We start from the raw sequence: 15,762 nt of genomic DNA on the forward strand, positions 1-15,762 counted from the left end.
TTTGACCAAAGGTGGACGGACATTTTTGGAAAATACGAGCTTGCTGCGTTGACAACAAATGCCTGTCTTTGTTAGGCCCGTGTATGCGCCATTAATATGGATCGGCTCAAAAATAAGGACAGCTCGTATATATCAGCGCTCAGTAGACAAAACGCGGGCAGTGACGGGCTGCAGTCTGCGCGAAAGAGGGTTGTCTAATTGATGGTCCTTTTCAGTGGCGCATGACCTGACCCATTTGTGCGATCGTCTTCGGCTTACACAGCACGTACACATACAGTACGAAATCAATCCTATACGAGGTTGCCGGGTTCTGGGGTTAGCTCGTGGATTAAGATCTCTATCAGCCGTACCGCGCAAAAACTTCTCTCTATACTTAATATAGAGCGGTTAACAAACGCCCCGAGAATTCGTTTGAGAGCCAAGGGTTAGATATGCGGTCGTTCCTATAAAGATAAGCGTGCGATTATCCGATTAGATCGATCTGATAATTCCTAGCGCCGAAAATGGTTCCAGAGAAGAAAAGATTTCCGGTGCAATGACACGTTTGGGAAAGTTTCTCCAGCAATTTCAGCGAAAGTGTTCGCTCGAAAGTAACAAAGCGATAATTATTGATTGTGAGAAGCAATTATTGCGGGAATTATTGCTAAAAAGATTGTCACTGAGATAACAATAGTTTAATAACAGCTAAAAATTATTTTGTATTAGGTGAGGTGTTTCTTATAGATTTTTGGATGCTGAAAACGATAATTGCAAACCAAATTTCAGGACATTAAGTTTCCGAAATAATTAAAATTGAAAAATAGCTTTTGTAATATTTGAAATTTTTTTATACAATAAGAAGAGATTGACATTATATTGAAATTCTGATTGGAAGTTGTAAGTGTTATTGTTTATTAAAATTATATATTTTTTATTTTAACATCTTTTTTTTTTAATCACGATATAAAGGATTTAAATGTAGAGCTTTACTAAGATAACAAATTTTTTTCCTACTAATTAGAATTTCAATACAACCTTTTCTTAGAAAAAGATTTCAAATATCACAAAAAGCTATTTTTAACATCATTAAACCTTAATTACTTCGAAAACGCAAAGCGCTTTGGCTCGCGACATTTATTTCAATATTCAAAAGTCAATAACAAACACCTTGTTGATTCGAAGTAACAAAAAACTTTTTTGTAAACTGATGCGATATATAACGCAACAGTTTGTCGCAATTGTAAATATGATCGCAGAATTTTGTATTGCAATTCATCCGACATAGCAATAAATATTAGCGATATTCGAATATTACAAGATATCGGGAAGAATAGGCGATGGATATAATCGATCTATTGTGCAGAAGACACAATATTACACACCGATACACTAAGCAATACCGCCGATAAGTCGTGGATTTCGATAAGTCGCTCTCGATATATTTCCTTTCACTTTTCTCTGCGATAATTGCATTTCGTGCTTATTACATTGTTATCATCACATTTTCATCAAATAAAACTCTATTTTCGAAAATTTTGAACGTACCACTGTTAATTCTTACAAATTACGGAAGATTAAAATTATGATTTACGTCGGCATTATCTTGTTTAAAAAAAGTAATTTTTTTACCTTGTTTGAAAGTGGTAATTTTTGGAGTTATTTTGAAATCATATATTATTGAAACGATGTGCCGCGTTTACCGTAAATTCCAACCCTTTTTTTCACGAATCGTTTTCGCTTTAACTTGTAATGCTCGTACTAGCTCGCAGGGCGTTTTTACTATGAGGTGAAAAAAAAAAAAAAATACGGGAACGACGTTGACGTGAGAACGTCCGGATTATATCGCGCGAAGCGCTGCGGCCATTCGGCTCGGCAGCATGTTAATTCTCATCATCGATCTCCCTCGAGCTGCCGAGAATGTCCGAAAACGAAATGGAAGTCCATATATTTGCTCGCTCCTCTGTATGATAACATTAACCTTTTTACGTTATTTTATAAAGGAAATTCTGCGCGGAAATATGATCTTAATGGACGTAATTAAGGAATAAAAAGTTTACGAATAGTCTTCCTATATAAATTTACAAAACTTTACAGCTAGACACTAATTTATTTAAAGTTTAAAGGATTTTATTTGGGATTTTCCTTATATTTCTTCTTTTTTCTTTGTAAAATTACTATAATACGTGGCGAAGTGAATTACTTCAGTGGCATCAATTTGATTTTTTTCTGTCGGCTTTTGTACTATCATTTCGCGCCTGCTTTACCGCGACTGAAATGCCCTCGTGTACAGCGTTACGGTTGACTCGTATCACTCGAAAATACGGCACGTAATATCCCAAGTGATGCCTGTTCGATTTCCCGTTCGAGTGACACACTCGAACGTGTACGTGTCACTTCAATCCGCGCGGCGATCTAATCCTGCGATATAGACCACTCACCTAAACTTTAGAATTACCGATAGAATTGTAAAGCTACCGATCCGTACAGATAGACAGATGTTGATAGTGTAGCGATTTATTAATATACTGAACGGTAATTGGCACTACTTGTACTATGTAAAATCTCTTGTATAGATTGTTCCTCATTCGATATATGTTCCTAAAATATAAATTTTTTCTTCAGCGGACGGATAGAAAATACCCTGCTCGAAGTGCATCCCAATTTCTAAAAATTACTCAATGTTCGATAAAATAAACGGGAAAGGTTACCATAGATACTCGGTCACATCCGCGCGAGTCCACGCGGAAATAGCGCGGTACAATCCCGCACGGTTCCATACATAGCTATCTTTTCTTTCCACCTACATATCCGTCACGAGGCGTTCGCGACGGAAGCACGTCATTAATCTGGATAGCGTGGGAAACGTTCAATACGACGATTTCAAAAGCGCATGTAACACCTTCCCGTCTTCGTGAGGAAACAGTGAATTCCTGCTTCTTGCCGCGTATAATAGACCTACGCGCTGGAATAGATCCGCGTGTAAACGTTCGATTCTGCTCGCATCTTTCGCAGCATCCAGACTCCCGGTCGCGGAGAAACGGGGGAAAAAAAAGAGTGAGATCGAAAAGCGGCCGGGATTATACGTTTTGCCAGCGGTTGGCTGGCAATGGTGATGGCGTCGGCGTCGCTCAATGGTTGGCTTCGAATAAATTTGCGGGTCTCGTTTTGAGTATATCCTGAGCGGTGGTGAGTGGCGAGTGTGTATCGGGACCCTGACCTAGAAACCAACGCGTATCGATCGTAACTAGCGAATCCGCACTTGGGGCTTGCCTTCCTTTTCCCTTCCTTTAACTCCGACGCTTTAACGTCATCCAGACACCACTCGAGATAATGCCGACGACGACGACCAAGGGCCCGCTGTTTCCACAGCATTCTCGAACCAGCTGTTTGTGCACCGTTGTGCCGCCCTCATCCCCGACAAGTTTTTTTCTCTTTCCTTTTAAAATCTTGCTGGAAAAAGGAATCTGCATATTCTCATTATTTACAAGTATGATTGTAAGAGGTTCCCAATCAACTGAAAGGATATCATGTTTTAGTTAAAATTAAATTGAACGAGGCAGATTGCATGCGCTTAAATATACGTGAAAGCGCATTACACAATTAATGAAAACAATCTAAGATTTCTGAAGAATATATATTGTTACAAATCGTTCTCTCTCTCTCTCTCTCTCTCTCTCTCTCTCTCTCTCGAAGATATTGAGTTTTACTTATCGCTTATAACGTGCCTTACAATTGTACGGTATCATCCTTTTTATCATCTAGTGACGCAATGCGGTGTATTACATCGTTGAGATATTTTTAGATTAATAATTAGTATATTCTTCTAAAAAAAAAAGTCGTTCGCCGCGATTGATAATGAGGATAAACAAAAAAAATGGACGCGGTCAAAGTGTAATCAACTTCTTTTTCTGGGCACTAGAAACTAATCTAGGAGCTTAAGCAAGTTCCACTGGAGATTACGAGCCCTACCATGAATTAATAGGGATATCTGACCATAAAAATTTGGTAGATGCAGAAGATTAATGCGAGCTGTAAGTAAGGGAGAAAGAAAGGGAACAAAAGATAACGTAGAAGATATATTCTATTTTTATGATAAAAAGAATAGTCGAGCAATATATTAAACATTTAATGTATTGCAGGTGCAATATTATAGATAATTGCAAATATTACTAATAATATACATTTCTGAAATTCCGAGATAAACATTCCGAGCAAACGAGAGAAGGATTTTCACGCTATAATAAATTATATTAAAGTGCTATGTTTACATTCTATTTTGCGTCGTCATATGAACGATTACAAGAAGAAAGCCGTTCACTTCCACCTGATAGATTTCCTAGTATAATACATAACGTCTCTAGAAATGGAAAAGTTATACAGAACTTAGTTTATATAGCGCTTGACAATTACATTAGTAGGTCACAGATGTATCAACCTATTTGTTAAACTTTATTATTCGTTTTGTTACGATTGGTATGATATTATCCGCTTTATTCTGCACTGTATAGTCGTCGAATTATTTATCATCAGATTACACATATACATAGATATATACATGCAAATAATATTTTGCATAAGCATTATACGCACAATCTTCTATACAATGCCATTCATATTGTCGACTATCTCTCAATGCAATATATATATATATGTATAATAATTAATTTTATATAATAATTCTCGTAATTAATCTTTAAACATCAAAATTGTCCTTTCATAAAGCTGAATTATTAATAGGACATTTTTTTTTTATTGGAGGAATATATATAATTTGCCAGAAAATTCATGTAAAAGCTTAATCGAATAGAGAAGAGCAAATTCATCTCTTTAATCCGTGTGGAATTAATACGAGTATTTTATATATATACTCTGATGAAAAATTCATATTATTATGGATAATATAAAATTTATGACTGAAAGAAATCAACAATATATAGCTTTTACAGATACTTGGCTGACATTTTGCAAAATAATGGGCACACGTTTTGGCCGAAAGTCAATAGAATCTGCGGTGATTTCTGTGTATCCCTACGGTTTCTGGCCAAAGACGGAGCGCGGATGCGAGCAATCAATCATGTCGGGTTTTGCATTAGAATTACCTAGCACCCACGCCTTAATCGCTTACACGCGAGGTAGGTATTCGATACTGGCCGACAACGAAAGGCCCCCGTTAACAGAATCGATCGACCTTAGTCGAAGTGTTTGGCAAAAGAAGCGCGGCATCGATTTTGCTGAGAGTTCTTGTGGGGTGCATCGAAATGACGAGAGAGTAAAGCTGTAACAGGATGTAAAGGGCAAGGGTTTTCTTAGTGCAATCTTCGAGTACATGAGGACAATCGCAATAATCGATATGCAACATCTTTTTAACCATATATAATATTCAATTTTTATTATATATTAATTTTTATATATAAAATTTATACTTTTTATTTTTGATGATTTTTTTTCTTTTACGATAATTGGTTTTCTTTTAATGTTCGAATGGAAGGCTAGAAAATGTTTTCCGTTATGTAGACGGTATCTGCTCTCAGACTATAAAATGGTAAGAGCAAATGATAGAGCAAGTACTCGAAGTTAAGTTTAATTTTCTGTATAATTCGCTAAACGGAGCCTGATGACAGCGGAACTCGTTATCCTCCAGTACTAGCGTGACCATTTTGAATTTAAAAGAAGATTACCCCGAGACGAGTTATTGAAATCTGACGAGAACGAGTTATTGAAACCTGCACTATCTCCGTAAGGAAGATGCCGTTTCTGATCGACTGATGCTTTCAAGAATTTAATGGTCCTTGATTTAGGTGACTTTCTGTGCAGTCTGAACTTATAATAATCTCCTCTTTGTCGAACCTTCTTGGAAGGCGAGGCGAATATTATATTAAGAAAAGAAGTGCGAAGATTATATAAATCATGCAAATCCCGGTTGCTTTCTTCATTAATCGCGTGCGTGTAAGTGATATATAATAGAAGTTCTCTATTGAAATAATTTTTTAATAAATTTATACATAAAAATAACTAAAATTTTATTTAATCTATTATAAATTTTAAAATAAAATATAGAGGGAAATACTATGATTTTTAGAGAACAATTTACAATTTGTTTAAATAAAAATTACGCTATCAATTAATGTTAACTTCGAAATAATTTCAATCTATTTAAAATATTCAATTATCCATTGATATCTAATTCCAATCGGATGCGATATATAATTAAACTCAAAGCTCTTTTTCTATTCGCTCAAATAACGTTGCGCTCGGTTTGACGACTCGGCAAATACAAAATCTGTTAACATAGTGGCTATTATTTCACTACGGGGAACAGGACTCCTTTTGTCAGCTTTCCACCCATAGTCTTTAACTATGTACGAATTTCTCGCTGTTGGACAACTATAGAAAACATTTCCAACAGACGTGTCACAACTGTCGTACATTATTCGACACTTTTCTCATTCTCGATAGCTGATGCTTTTAATAGTTTATAAAGCAAGCAGTCCGAGTAAACGCGAATTGATTGAGTTTTGTGGGTTAACGGGCAGTACCCGGTCGAGCCTGCTCCTATATCGCGTCGACCTACCAACTCCGACTTTTGACGTTCCCGACTGAAGCTTTCCTCCATCTTGAAACTACTAATCGACTATGAATTTAACAGATTGAGACACGACAGCTAACCGACACTCTTCGCCATTTCTTCTGACCCATCCTTCCTTCCACCCACTTCCTTTTCCCGGCTTCCCATCTTGCTCCGGGCAGCTTCGGGGTCGATACTACTATCGCACTTTACTTTCCAGCCCCGGGCTCTTTTCCTTTCTTTCTCACCTCGTTTCCACCTTTGGGGATGAAGGCCACTTACTCGAGCTTTTTCTCTTTGACCTACTGCTAGCATCGACACGCAGATCCGTAATCCCTTAGCACGAAACACGATAACTAATGAGTTACTCTTTTAAGATTTACGTTACGGACACAAAGTAATGATGATGGTTCGGTCAGTCCATTATATTATACCGCAATTAATTTCGTATCAAGCTCAAGTCTTTGATCTCTCAACGGTTTGTTTATAAAAAAATATAATCGCAATATATGACGTTGCTCACGTGAAGTGACCTTTCGCTATCGCACTTGTATCTTTTTATAAACTCGCAGAATGTTAAACTGTAAATGGTTGAAAGACGATATCATTTTTTAAAACAAAACCTTACGTATTTGAAACAGTTTTGGAAACATAGATGCATCGCGGATATTTTTTATCGCTTTCACGTCATTACTATTTTTTTTTTTATTTTATAAAGCTTCGTACGAATGGATCTGTGTAATGCATCGCGGAGAGAATTAATTTTTGGAATAAAAAAAATAGATATTTACGCAGACACAGGGTGTTGCATATAGAGAGCCGAAATAAATAACAAACCGCGTCACCGCTGAAAATGACTCTATTCTATTTCCGTATAATACCGAATTTCAGTCTTTCCACGCTTTTTTTTACCCGTCTACTTCTGACCTGCTACCGAGCAGCGGCAAAAGTTCGCACGAGCTGTGGTAACCGACGTATTTGGAGCACTCACAACTAGTTCGCGAAAACAGATTGTTGGTTACTTCACGATACTTTCTAACGAGTGCATTTTGATGATGACTTGCAAAGTTGCTTAAAATATATTCCGACTGTCAAATGATACGGAAATCTTGAAAAGCTCTGAAATAATCAAAAATTCTTAATAAAATTATATAAACTAGTTATGGACTCTTTATTGTTAAAAACAAATAAATAAAACATAAATTAAAGGCTATTAAGAGTCAAACGCAGTTAACAATGCGAAAAAAATTATCTTGAAATAATTTTGCTATAAACGGATTCATGATAGTGACGCGGTTAAACAAATAAATATTAAATATCTATAAAAATATAGATAATGAATGAATAAATAATTTTTTAAAAATGGCAAATATAAGTTATATGCGATTGTCAGGTCAAAAGAAATAAATTTAATATATAGAAAATTTAATCATATATGTATAATATCAATATTTTGGCTTATACTTCGAAATAATTTTGCTTATTACATGTGTTCAGTTATTTTTATCATGTAAGAGAGAGTGTAAAAAAGATAACAAAAAGTCTGTGAGCGACTGTTTGAAGAAACGAATAATTGATAATTTCCTCTTTTTTCACTCCGTATTTCTCTATTTTTAGAATCTTTTTTTCTTACGATGCAATACAGTGCAAAATGGATATCCGGTCTATTACAGTTGAATGAGACAAGTAGTCATATATGATTATACAAATTTGTCTTCTTTTATTGTACTTAAGGGTCGTTAATAATTTAATTGCCGTCTATTAAATACGATAATCAGTAAATGATGAATTTGTCTAATTGACGAAATCATTTCGTTCTCACCGAAATAACTTAAATCTTATTGAATTAAGCATTTCCTAATCGCATGTGCGATAATTCTACTTCTCGTTTATTAACGAAGGTTACCAACGAACGTGAAGGTTCTTCCTTGATGAAGAACCTTACGATCACGAAAAGGTTTTCACTTAGAGAAATAGATAATGTCGCGATTAATCGACTACTTGTTGAAATAACGATGATCCCTTTTAGCGGCAAGACCATCGAGTTCTCGAAATTTCCCTCTAAAGCTATATCTGTAGAGCATGTACATCCTAAGTTATGCATGAACTGTACACATGGCGCACTGTAGATTGTATATAGCGGAAACGGACGTGCATCATCTATACATATACAAATGTCCTGTTCCTATTACATGTATTTATATTTCATGTCCGCTTATTTAGAGCATGCTAAATTTACGGTAATAATTATCCGCATTGGATTAAATGCGAGTTAATTTTAACAAGGCTCGATGTGATCGAGAAATATAAAAAAGTATTATAAGTTTATTTCCGGGATAAAATTACACTCTTATATAAAAGCGAATGCATTCTCCCTGTAAATGGAAGCTCGTATTCATCGTATTCCTTTCAATTTTAATCTTTGCCTTTAATATATTTTTCATATCTTTCATCGCGTGGCGTGAATGCATTTCTACGCTTTGCTGCATGTTGCACATCACTTCAGAAGTGAAATTAGAGACCTCTACGCAGTAAATTTTATAGTACACATATTAAGTATATGTATTATATCATTAATTGTATCGTATTTTATATAATCATGAAAGAACATACTCAATGTATACATATAAAACATTAACACGCACACATTTAATAATACTTATTAATTTTTAAATTTTGATTTTGAGAAGAACATTTTGAAGAGTGAAACACATTTTCTCTCAATTTGTAAACAAGAGTATATATTTAGTATTGAACAAAATTAATTCTTCTATTTTGCATGGTAATTTTTATCTTTGACAAAATTTTGTAAATAATATTTGTATAAGATACAGTATATGTATTTGCATGAGATTACTTTTTTTACTGTTTTTAAATTAATTAATATTTTGATTATTGTAATGAAATGCATATATACTCGGATTGTGAAATTCTCGCATAATGTTATTGAATAAAAAGATTAAGTCTTGTTTTCTATTCTAAAATTTTGCACGATGGAGAATTAATATTTGCATTTGCATTGCAAGCCACTAACATGATAGATTAATAGCATTTACAAAAACTTGGGAAGGACTCTGACAGGCTGGATAGATTTTAGATTCAAATGTCTTCTAAGTAAATTAATAAATCATATTGTTCTCTTAAGGTTGGAGATTGTAGAAGTAAGTCCGTAGTAACATATATTTTGACAAAAGCGACAGTATTGTACAGTATATACGTTTTGTAGAATTAGATACAGGGGTAGAACGTAGCTGTGCATGCGACGAACTTTAATGTATCTTGCGATCATTTCGAAGTTGCATTTTCAATCTCGTCGATTTATGCTGAGATTTTCTAACATTGTAGAAATTGACAATACGAATAAAGAAGTTTGATATGCGACTCACGCAGATCGACGTTTTGTAAATGTCTCGCGCTCGGCTTGGCGTAAAATGAGAACAGAAGACGTGGAGCAGGAACGACATTTTTCTATTGTCTGATCGCAATCGGAAACTCGGCGAAGCGCGGAATTTGTTACGAGCGTTGCGAAATTTCCTCAAATGCAACGAACTTGCTCTAAAATATATAATGTACGGTGGCATTAATGTAGTAAATAGTAAAACATATATGTAGTAAAACCGAGTCAATATTTAACAAAACAGACACGCTATAAACGTTGTAATTAGTGTGGTCAAACATGGTCTTCGCAATATATCTATACTTTTTGTCCATAATATAATTACTCCGACGTCAAAATTATTCCCATGTTTATTATTGTCAAATTTCTTCAACGAAACCATACTTGCTTATTGCTCATTGAGTATAAATCACATAACAATGCTGATTTTACTGATAATAAAATTTCACCACTTACCGACTAATATTCGCGAATTAAGAATTGAAAATTGAAATCACTTTATTGCGTCATGTCTGAAATTTTATAAAAATTATACTACGGAGAAAACGCCATGCATTTTGGTTGTAAATTCGACTACAAGATGATCGCACAGTTAAGAGTTAATGCATCGTGCTTCTGCTCTCATTAACCTGCATCTCTGGTGCTGTTCAGGCAAGGTGGACGAGAAAGCGACGCAGCTGCATGCGATAGCGTCACTGAAGGTGCTACTGGATGCCACCAGGCCGCATAACGGCGCCGCGACGTCGACCGCCGCCCATTACTCCGGCGCACCCTCGAAAGAGACGACTCTGCAGCTGCAGCAGGGCTCACAAGGCACCACTACCACCACCACAACTACGACGACCACTGCCGGCACTACTGCCGGTATTCAGGAACTTCCGAACGGCGGTATCGCCGCTGGTTTAGACGCTGGACTCGATTCGGTAAATATCGAATATCAATATCATGCCAAAAATTCGAGCGTATCCATCGATTAATTTTTATTCATTATTTTGGCATCATCTATTAGGATTATTAAAACAGAGCTGTAAGTTCTAAAATATTTTGTTTAACCCTCTACCCGTATTCATTTGACTATGTTTAGAGCCAAAGTAGAACCGACATAAAATATTTATTAAAACACTTGTATATTTTGCCATAGTCTTTTATTAATCAAATAATGAAATTTATTATTAATTATTTAAAAGATTACGTAAGTATTAAAAAATAATTACTAAATAATTTATATATAATATATGTTAAAGTATGTAACATCAATCTCTTTATTACGGCAATTGATAGAGGAACAACATTTTTTTATTTACAATTTGGAATTTCGTAGTACTAATCGTACAGATGTACAATTATCCAAAAACTTTCACTTTGTATCCAAATGACCCGTTGCTGTAATCAAGGATTAAGTATAGGATGATTTAAAAATACGTAAGTTGATAAGTGGAGTACTCAAGAAGGACACTCCAAAAGTATTCTCATTTTATAGTTATATTTTTTACTAACATTTTATATGTAATTTAATTAATTATACCTTTATGAGATAGAAGAATGTAAAAGTATAATGAACTTTAAGACTTCCAGGCATCTAGGCAATACTTTTTATTTTCCTTTTCCAGAACAAGGTTTCAAAGAAAACCTATACTTTAAATGAAATGGCCACCCCACCTACCCACTTTACTCGCTCAAAAGTTAAAATCTCTTATAATGATATTCATACAATGATTTTTTTTGTATCTCTTGAAATTTTAATACGGTACGATTTTATAAATGTAACTAGAAGTAATGAAAATTATAAACACTATTTTATATGTCATTGAATGAAATCAATCAATGTGTTCCCGAATTGTAAATGTTCCTCAAAAATTTATTTTGCAAGTGAAGGAAAGACTCGCGTACGCGAATAGAAGAATCTACGATCCGATTCGTTATACGGTGTACCTCGACTCGAGAGATTGGAATAGTTTCGGCATTTCCCATGCTACGCGCCGTCGTAAAACAAAGAGGCCGAGAACACGTTGATTGGAATTTGTCGTTCCACTTTTCTTGACAAAACGTTTGATTTGCCGGCAGTGCATCTGTCGTCACATTTCTCGTGAAAACTCGCATTCGAATACTTATTATTTTCCGATGATCTTGCAAAAATATTTCAAGAGAAAAATAACTTCCATCCAAGAATAAATTAGTACGATAGGCTAATTTTAGGATTAGTATAACTTCGCAATGACTGTCGCGTTCCTCGTAGCACGCGTTGCAAAAGGGCACGTTAGTTCGATATCGTAACGTTCTACTTTCCATTGTGAAATGTTTGCTTCTATCACGACTTGGATATCCTGAATTAGAATAGGCAGTTTAATTCTCACAATACTGCGAATCACGCGAAGTAATCTTTTTTAACTTGCACGTCGAAATATGTATGGTATATTTTGAAACTTCTCTATTTTACTTTCACTAGTATAAAACTAGAACGATAGAACCTTAAAAGTGTCAACATTTTATTTATAAATCAAAACTAGAACACGTTAAAAGAATCAAAATGAATTAAACAAAGTGTTTGAAACAGTAATAAAAAATGTTTAAGTAGAGTGTTAATGTCACAGTGCTTACACGTTCCTCTCCGAATAATCTTGTTACTCACCAATTAAGGTTACTATTGAAGCAAAATTTAAAACAACAATGTTGCTTTCTTTTTAGCTGATCAAACGTCGTGTCAGTAAACGGCCCGCAGAGTAATAAGGATGAGTCCCTAGAGTAATCAAAGTTAGCTTTACGCTCGGAGCCTTAAAGCGCAAGAGTATAAATCGGCAGTGTTCATCCATTAAGTCTTATCAGGACAACCGCAATTTTCACCCGCGAACTTAGCGATCATAAATCAAAGTGTCGCTCGATATTTGTCGGTTTCGAACTTTAAAAGTTCACCCAAGGTTATTTCGACTACGTCGAAATCGGTCGCGTCGCGTCGCGCCATTACGAGGATGAAATACGCGAAAGTGAGTTCATACTGTGGCGCGTCTCTTTCGCAGAGAAATTCGATCGGATCTCGCTCAGTCCTGGCATGAGTATACACACGATTGCTGTCGAAAGAAGAAAAACGAAGGTCGATGGTCAATATCACTTCTTACCTATCATTTGACACGTTATTCTCGCGGTGGAAAATTTTTTTGTCATTTTGTCCCTCAGGGAAAGAACAATTGGAGAACAATCGGTACAATCGAAATAATAAAACCGCAACGAGCGATATTACTTGTCTGAACTTCCCCATTGCTCATCAGATGATATCGTGTAGAACTCTACCTATACCCTGGCGCGGACAGAGATAAATATTCAATAATTCTTCCCGACGACACGTCGCGATAGGAACGCATATATTTGAAGACTTCGCATTATCTTGGCCTCCAACTTCGATAAACCGTTTTATCGTTGCTCATCTCGCCTTCGACGTCTTTTGCAGTCTTCGAAAGATCTCAAAGTGACATCGCGAATTATAGATCCGACAACGAATGAATAGAAATCCCATTTTTAAGTCACTTAACGCTCAACTAAGTTTATGATCTTTTAAATTGTACCCCCCAAAAAATAATCTACTATTTTTTATGGAATATTTATCGTCGAAACATCGGTATAAAATTCAATGAAAGTAATTTCCATTATTTTTTCATATTTTTTCCCGTACCTTCCAGACAAGTTATAAATTCCGGTTAGATAGAAAGATTGATCTTTATTTGTTGATTCATCAAACTATTTTTTTTTTACATTTTTTAATCTTTTGTCAGACAAAAGATGCTGCATCAATCAGAACAAATAATAATCTAAAAACCTTATTCCTAATGAATACTCCGAGTCAAGTTGCAATAATGTATCCTTGATCAATTTCGCCGTGTAAATCTGAATGACAGTACATTTTGAATGATAAAAATTTATATTGAAATGTCGAAGAAATAAAAAAATGACTTGATAAATTCATTATACATAAAGGCCAATCTTTCTATTGAACTGAAATCTATAATTTGCCTGAAAGGTGAAGGAAGTTATTGAAAAATAATGGAAATTACTTTCGTAATTAAACCACGTCGGTATATTTCAATAATAAATAATTTTCATAGAAAATGTGAATTATTTTTTACAATATTTATACATCTAATGCGTAAACAGATTGACTTTTAATTGTGATGCAACGTAAATACTAGATTGACTTTTAATTACGATGCAAAATAAATTTTCGATAAAATGCTGAATATTTATAATAATTTATACGTACATGATTAATTTTTGTTCTGATTAAAAAAGAATTGTCCCCCGTGGCGGTAAAGCGAATCAGTCGTCGCAACAAATTGCCATGCTATGCACGACCTCGATTTAAATCGATAGTTTGCGCCATGTCATTTTCTTGCGTCAAACATTCGAGCTTTTATCGCCACATTAACATTTATCTACCGCGCGAGATACTCGCTTAAAAAATGCATCGCATGTAAGCGTGACACGTTCACCGTATCGAATCTTATCCGGCATCGCCCTTCACTTTTTACGACTCTTCGACTAAGATCAACTCAGGCAAATCTGATTGAATCAGCCACGATATCCTGCGCGAGCTTCCGTTAAAAAGATATCGCAAAATTGTAAAACGTCGCAACTTTTAGTACGCAATTCTATTTTAACGCTTTTTCAACGTCTTACTTGGTCGTGAAAAAGAGATATGGGTTATATATGATCCATACAAAAATATATCTTTTTTATTATTACAAATAAAATTTGTTAATTAAAAAAAATTATGCAACATTAATATTTTTTATCAACGATAATTAATTGGCATTTGTTAATTAAAATATCGACAAATACACATACATGTAGTGTTTGAATATGTAGCATTTGAGAGAAAAAAAACCATACTTTGATATGAAATTGGTTTTAAAATTGAAAACAGAAATTGGCTTTACAATTGAACAGAAAATATAGAACACATAATGTGAATAAAAATGACTTAGATTACTAATTTATACCAGCAGATATTCACTCATTTAAAATGTCATGCAAAAGAGACCATGTTTTTGGCCGGAAACACTTCCACAACAATCGCTGTGGTATAAAAGAACTCTGGTTTAATTGTTCTTGCATCATTCGTCCTTATTATGACGTAAAGGGAGATATTAGAGGATGACGAAACAATTTCCTCGAGCGATGCATAATCGTTGCAATTCAGAGAGCTATTCTGCGGAAATATAAATCGGAACTTGACTATCCAGAGTTCTCTCGAGGATATTAGCCGGTGCTGTCTGGTATCGTGGCGCGTGGACGAAGCGGCGAGTAGTCTCAGGCGGCTTTGTCCTAAATGAGCGGAGAGACGGCCTTTTCATTTTGAATGCATTGGCGAATCTGGGTCAATGCTGCATCCCACCCATCTATTGCGCGTTTGCAGCCCCGCGCGCTTCCCACGGATAATCGAAGCAAAGTCACCAACCCTGCAGTTTTCCACGGAAGTTTACGAATTTGTGGGAACGAGCGTGATGCGCCTGAAAAAGCTCACACGGTGATTCGGTCCAGCAAGTAGCCTCGTTAAGTTTACAACGGAGTGACGAGATTCTCAAGATTAATGGTCCCCGAGGATTAAACGAGGCAGAGACGATTTAGTTCTTTTATCTTCTGAAATTTCGCAAAGCTTCCGAATCTTGTCTTAATTTGCTTCTCAACATTTAAAATATAATTTATTACTTGCAGCGACGTAATTTATTCCTTCGGTATACGGATTATTTAGTTGTAAACATGAGGATAAATCTCATACATTACTCGAGCGACTATTGTATTTAGCAAACACAGTAGTCCTTTAATGTCGATC

General features: G+C 35.3%; 1 protein-coding gene across 1 annotated transcript in view; it reads left to right on the forward strand.

Moving 5' to 3' along the window:
* Nckx30C (solute carrier family 24 member Nckx30C) overlaps nt 1-15,762 on the forward strand; it is a 58,362-nt gene that overhangs the window by 32,689 nt on the left and 9,911 nt on the right. The window contains exon 4 of the mRNA XM_018541332.1: nt 10,593-10,864. Coding sequence (XP_018396834.1) covers nt 10,593-10,864 — 272 coding nt within the window. The remainder of the gene's footprint in view (nt 1-10,592; nt 10,865-15,762) is intronic.

The sequence above is a fragment of the Cyphomyrmex costatus genome, unplaced genomic scaffold, assembly GCF_001594065.2.
Source record: "Cyphomyrmex costatus isolate MS0001 unplaced genomic scaffold, Ccosl1.0 scaffold281, whole genome shotgun sequence".
Taxonomy (NCBI): domain Eukaryota; kingdom Metazoa; phylum Arthropoda; class Insecta; order Hymenoptera; family Formicidae; genus Cyphomyrmex; species Cyphomyrmex costatus.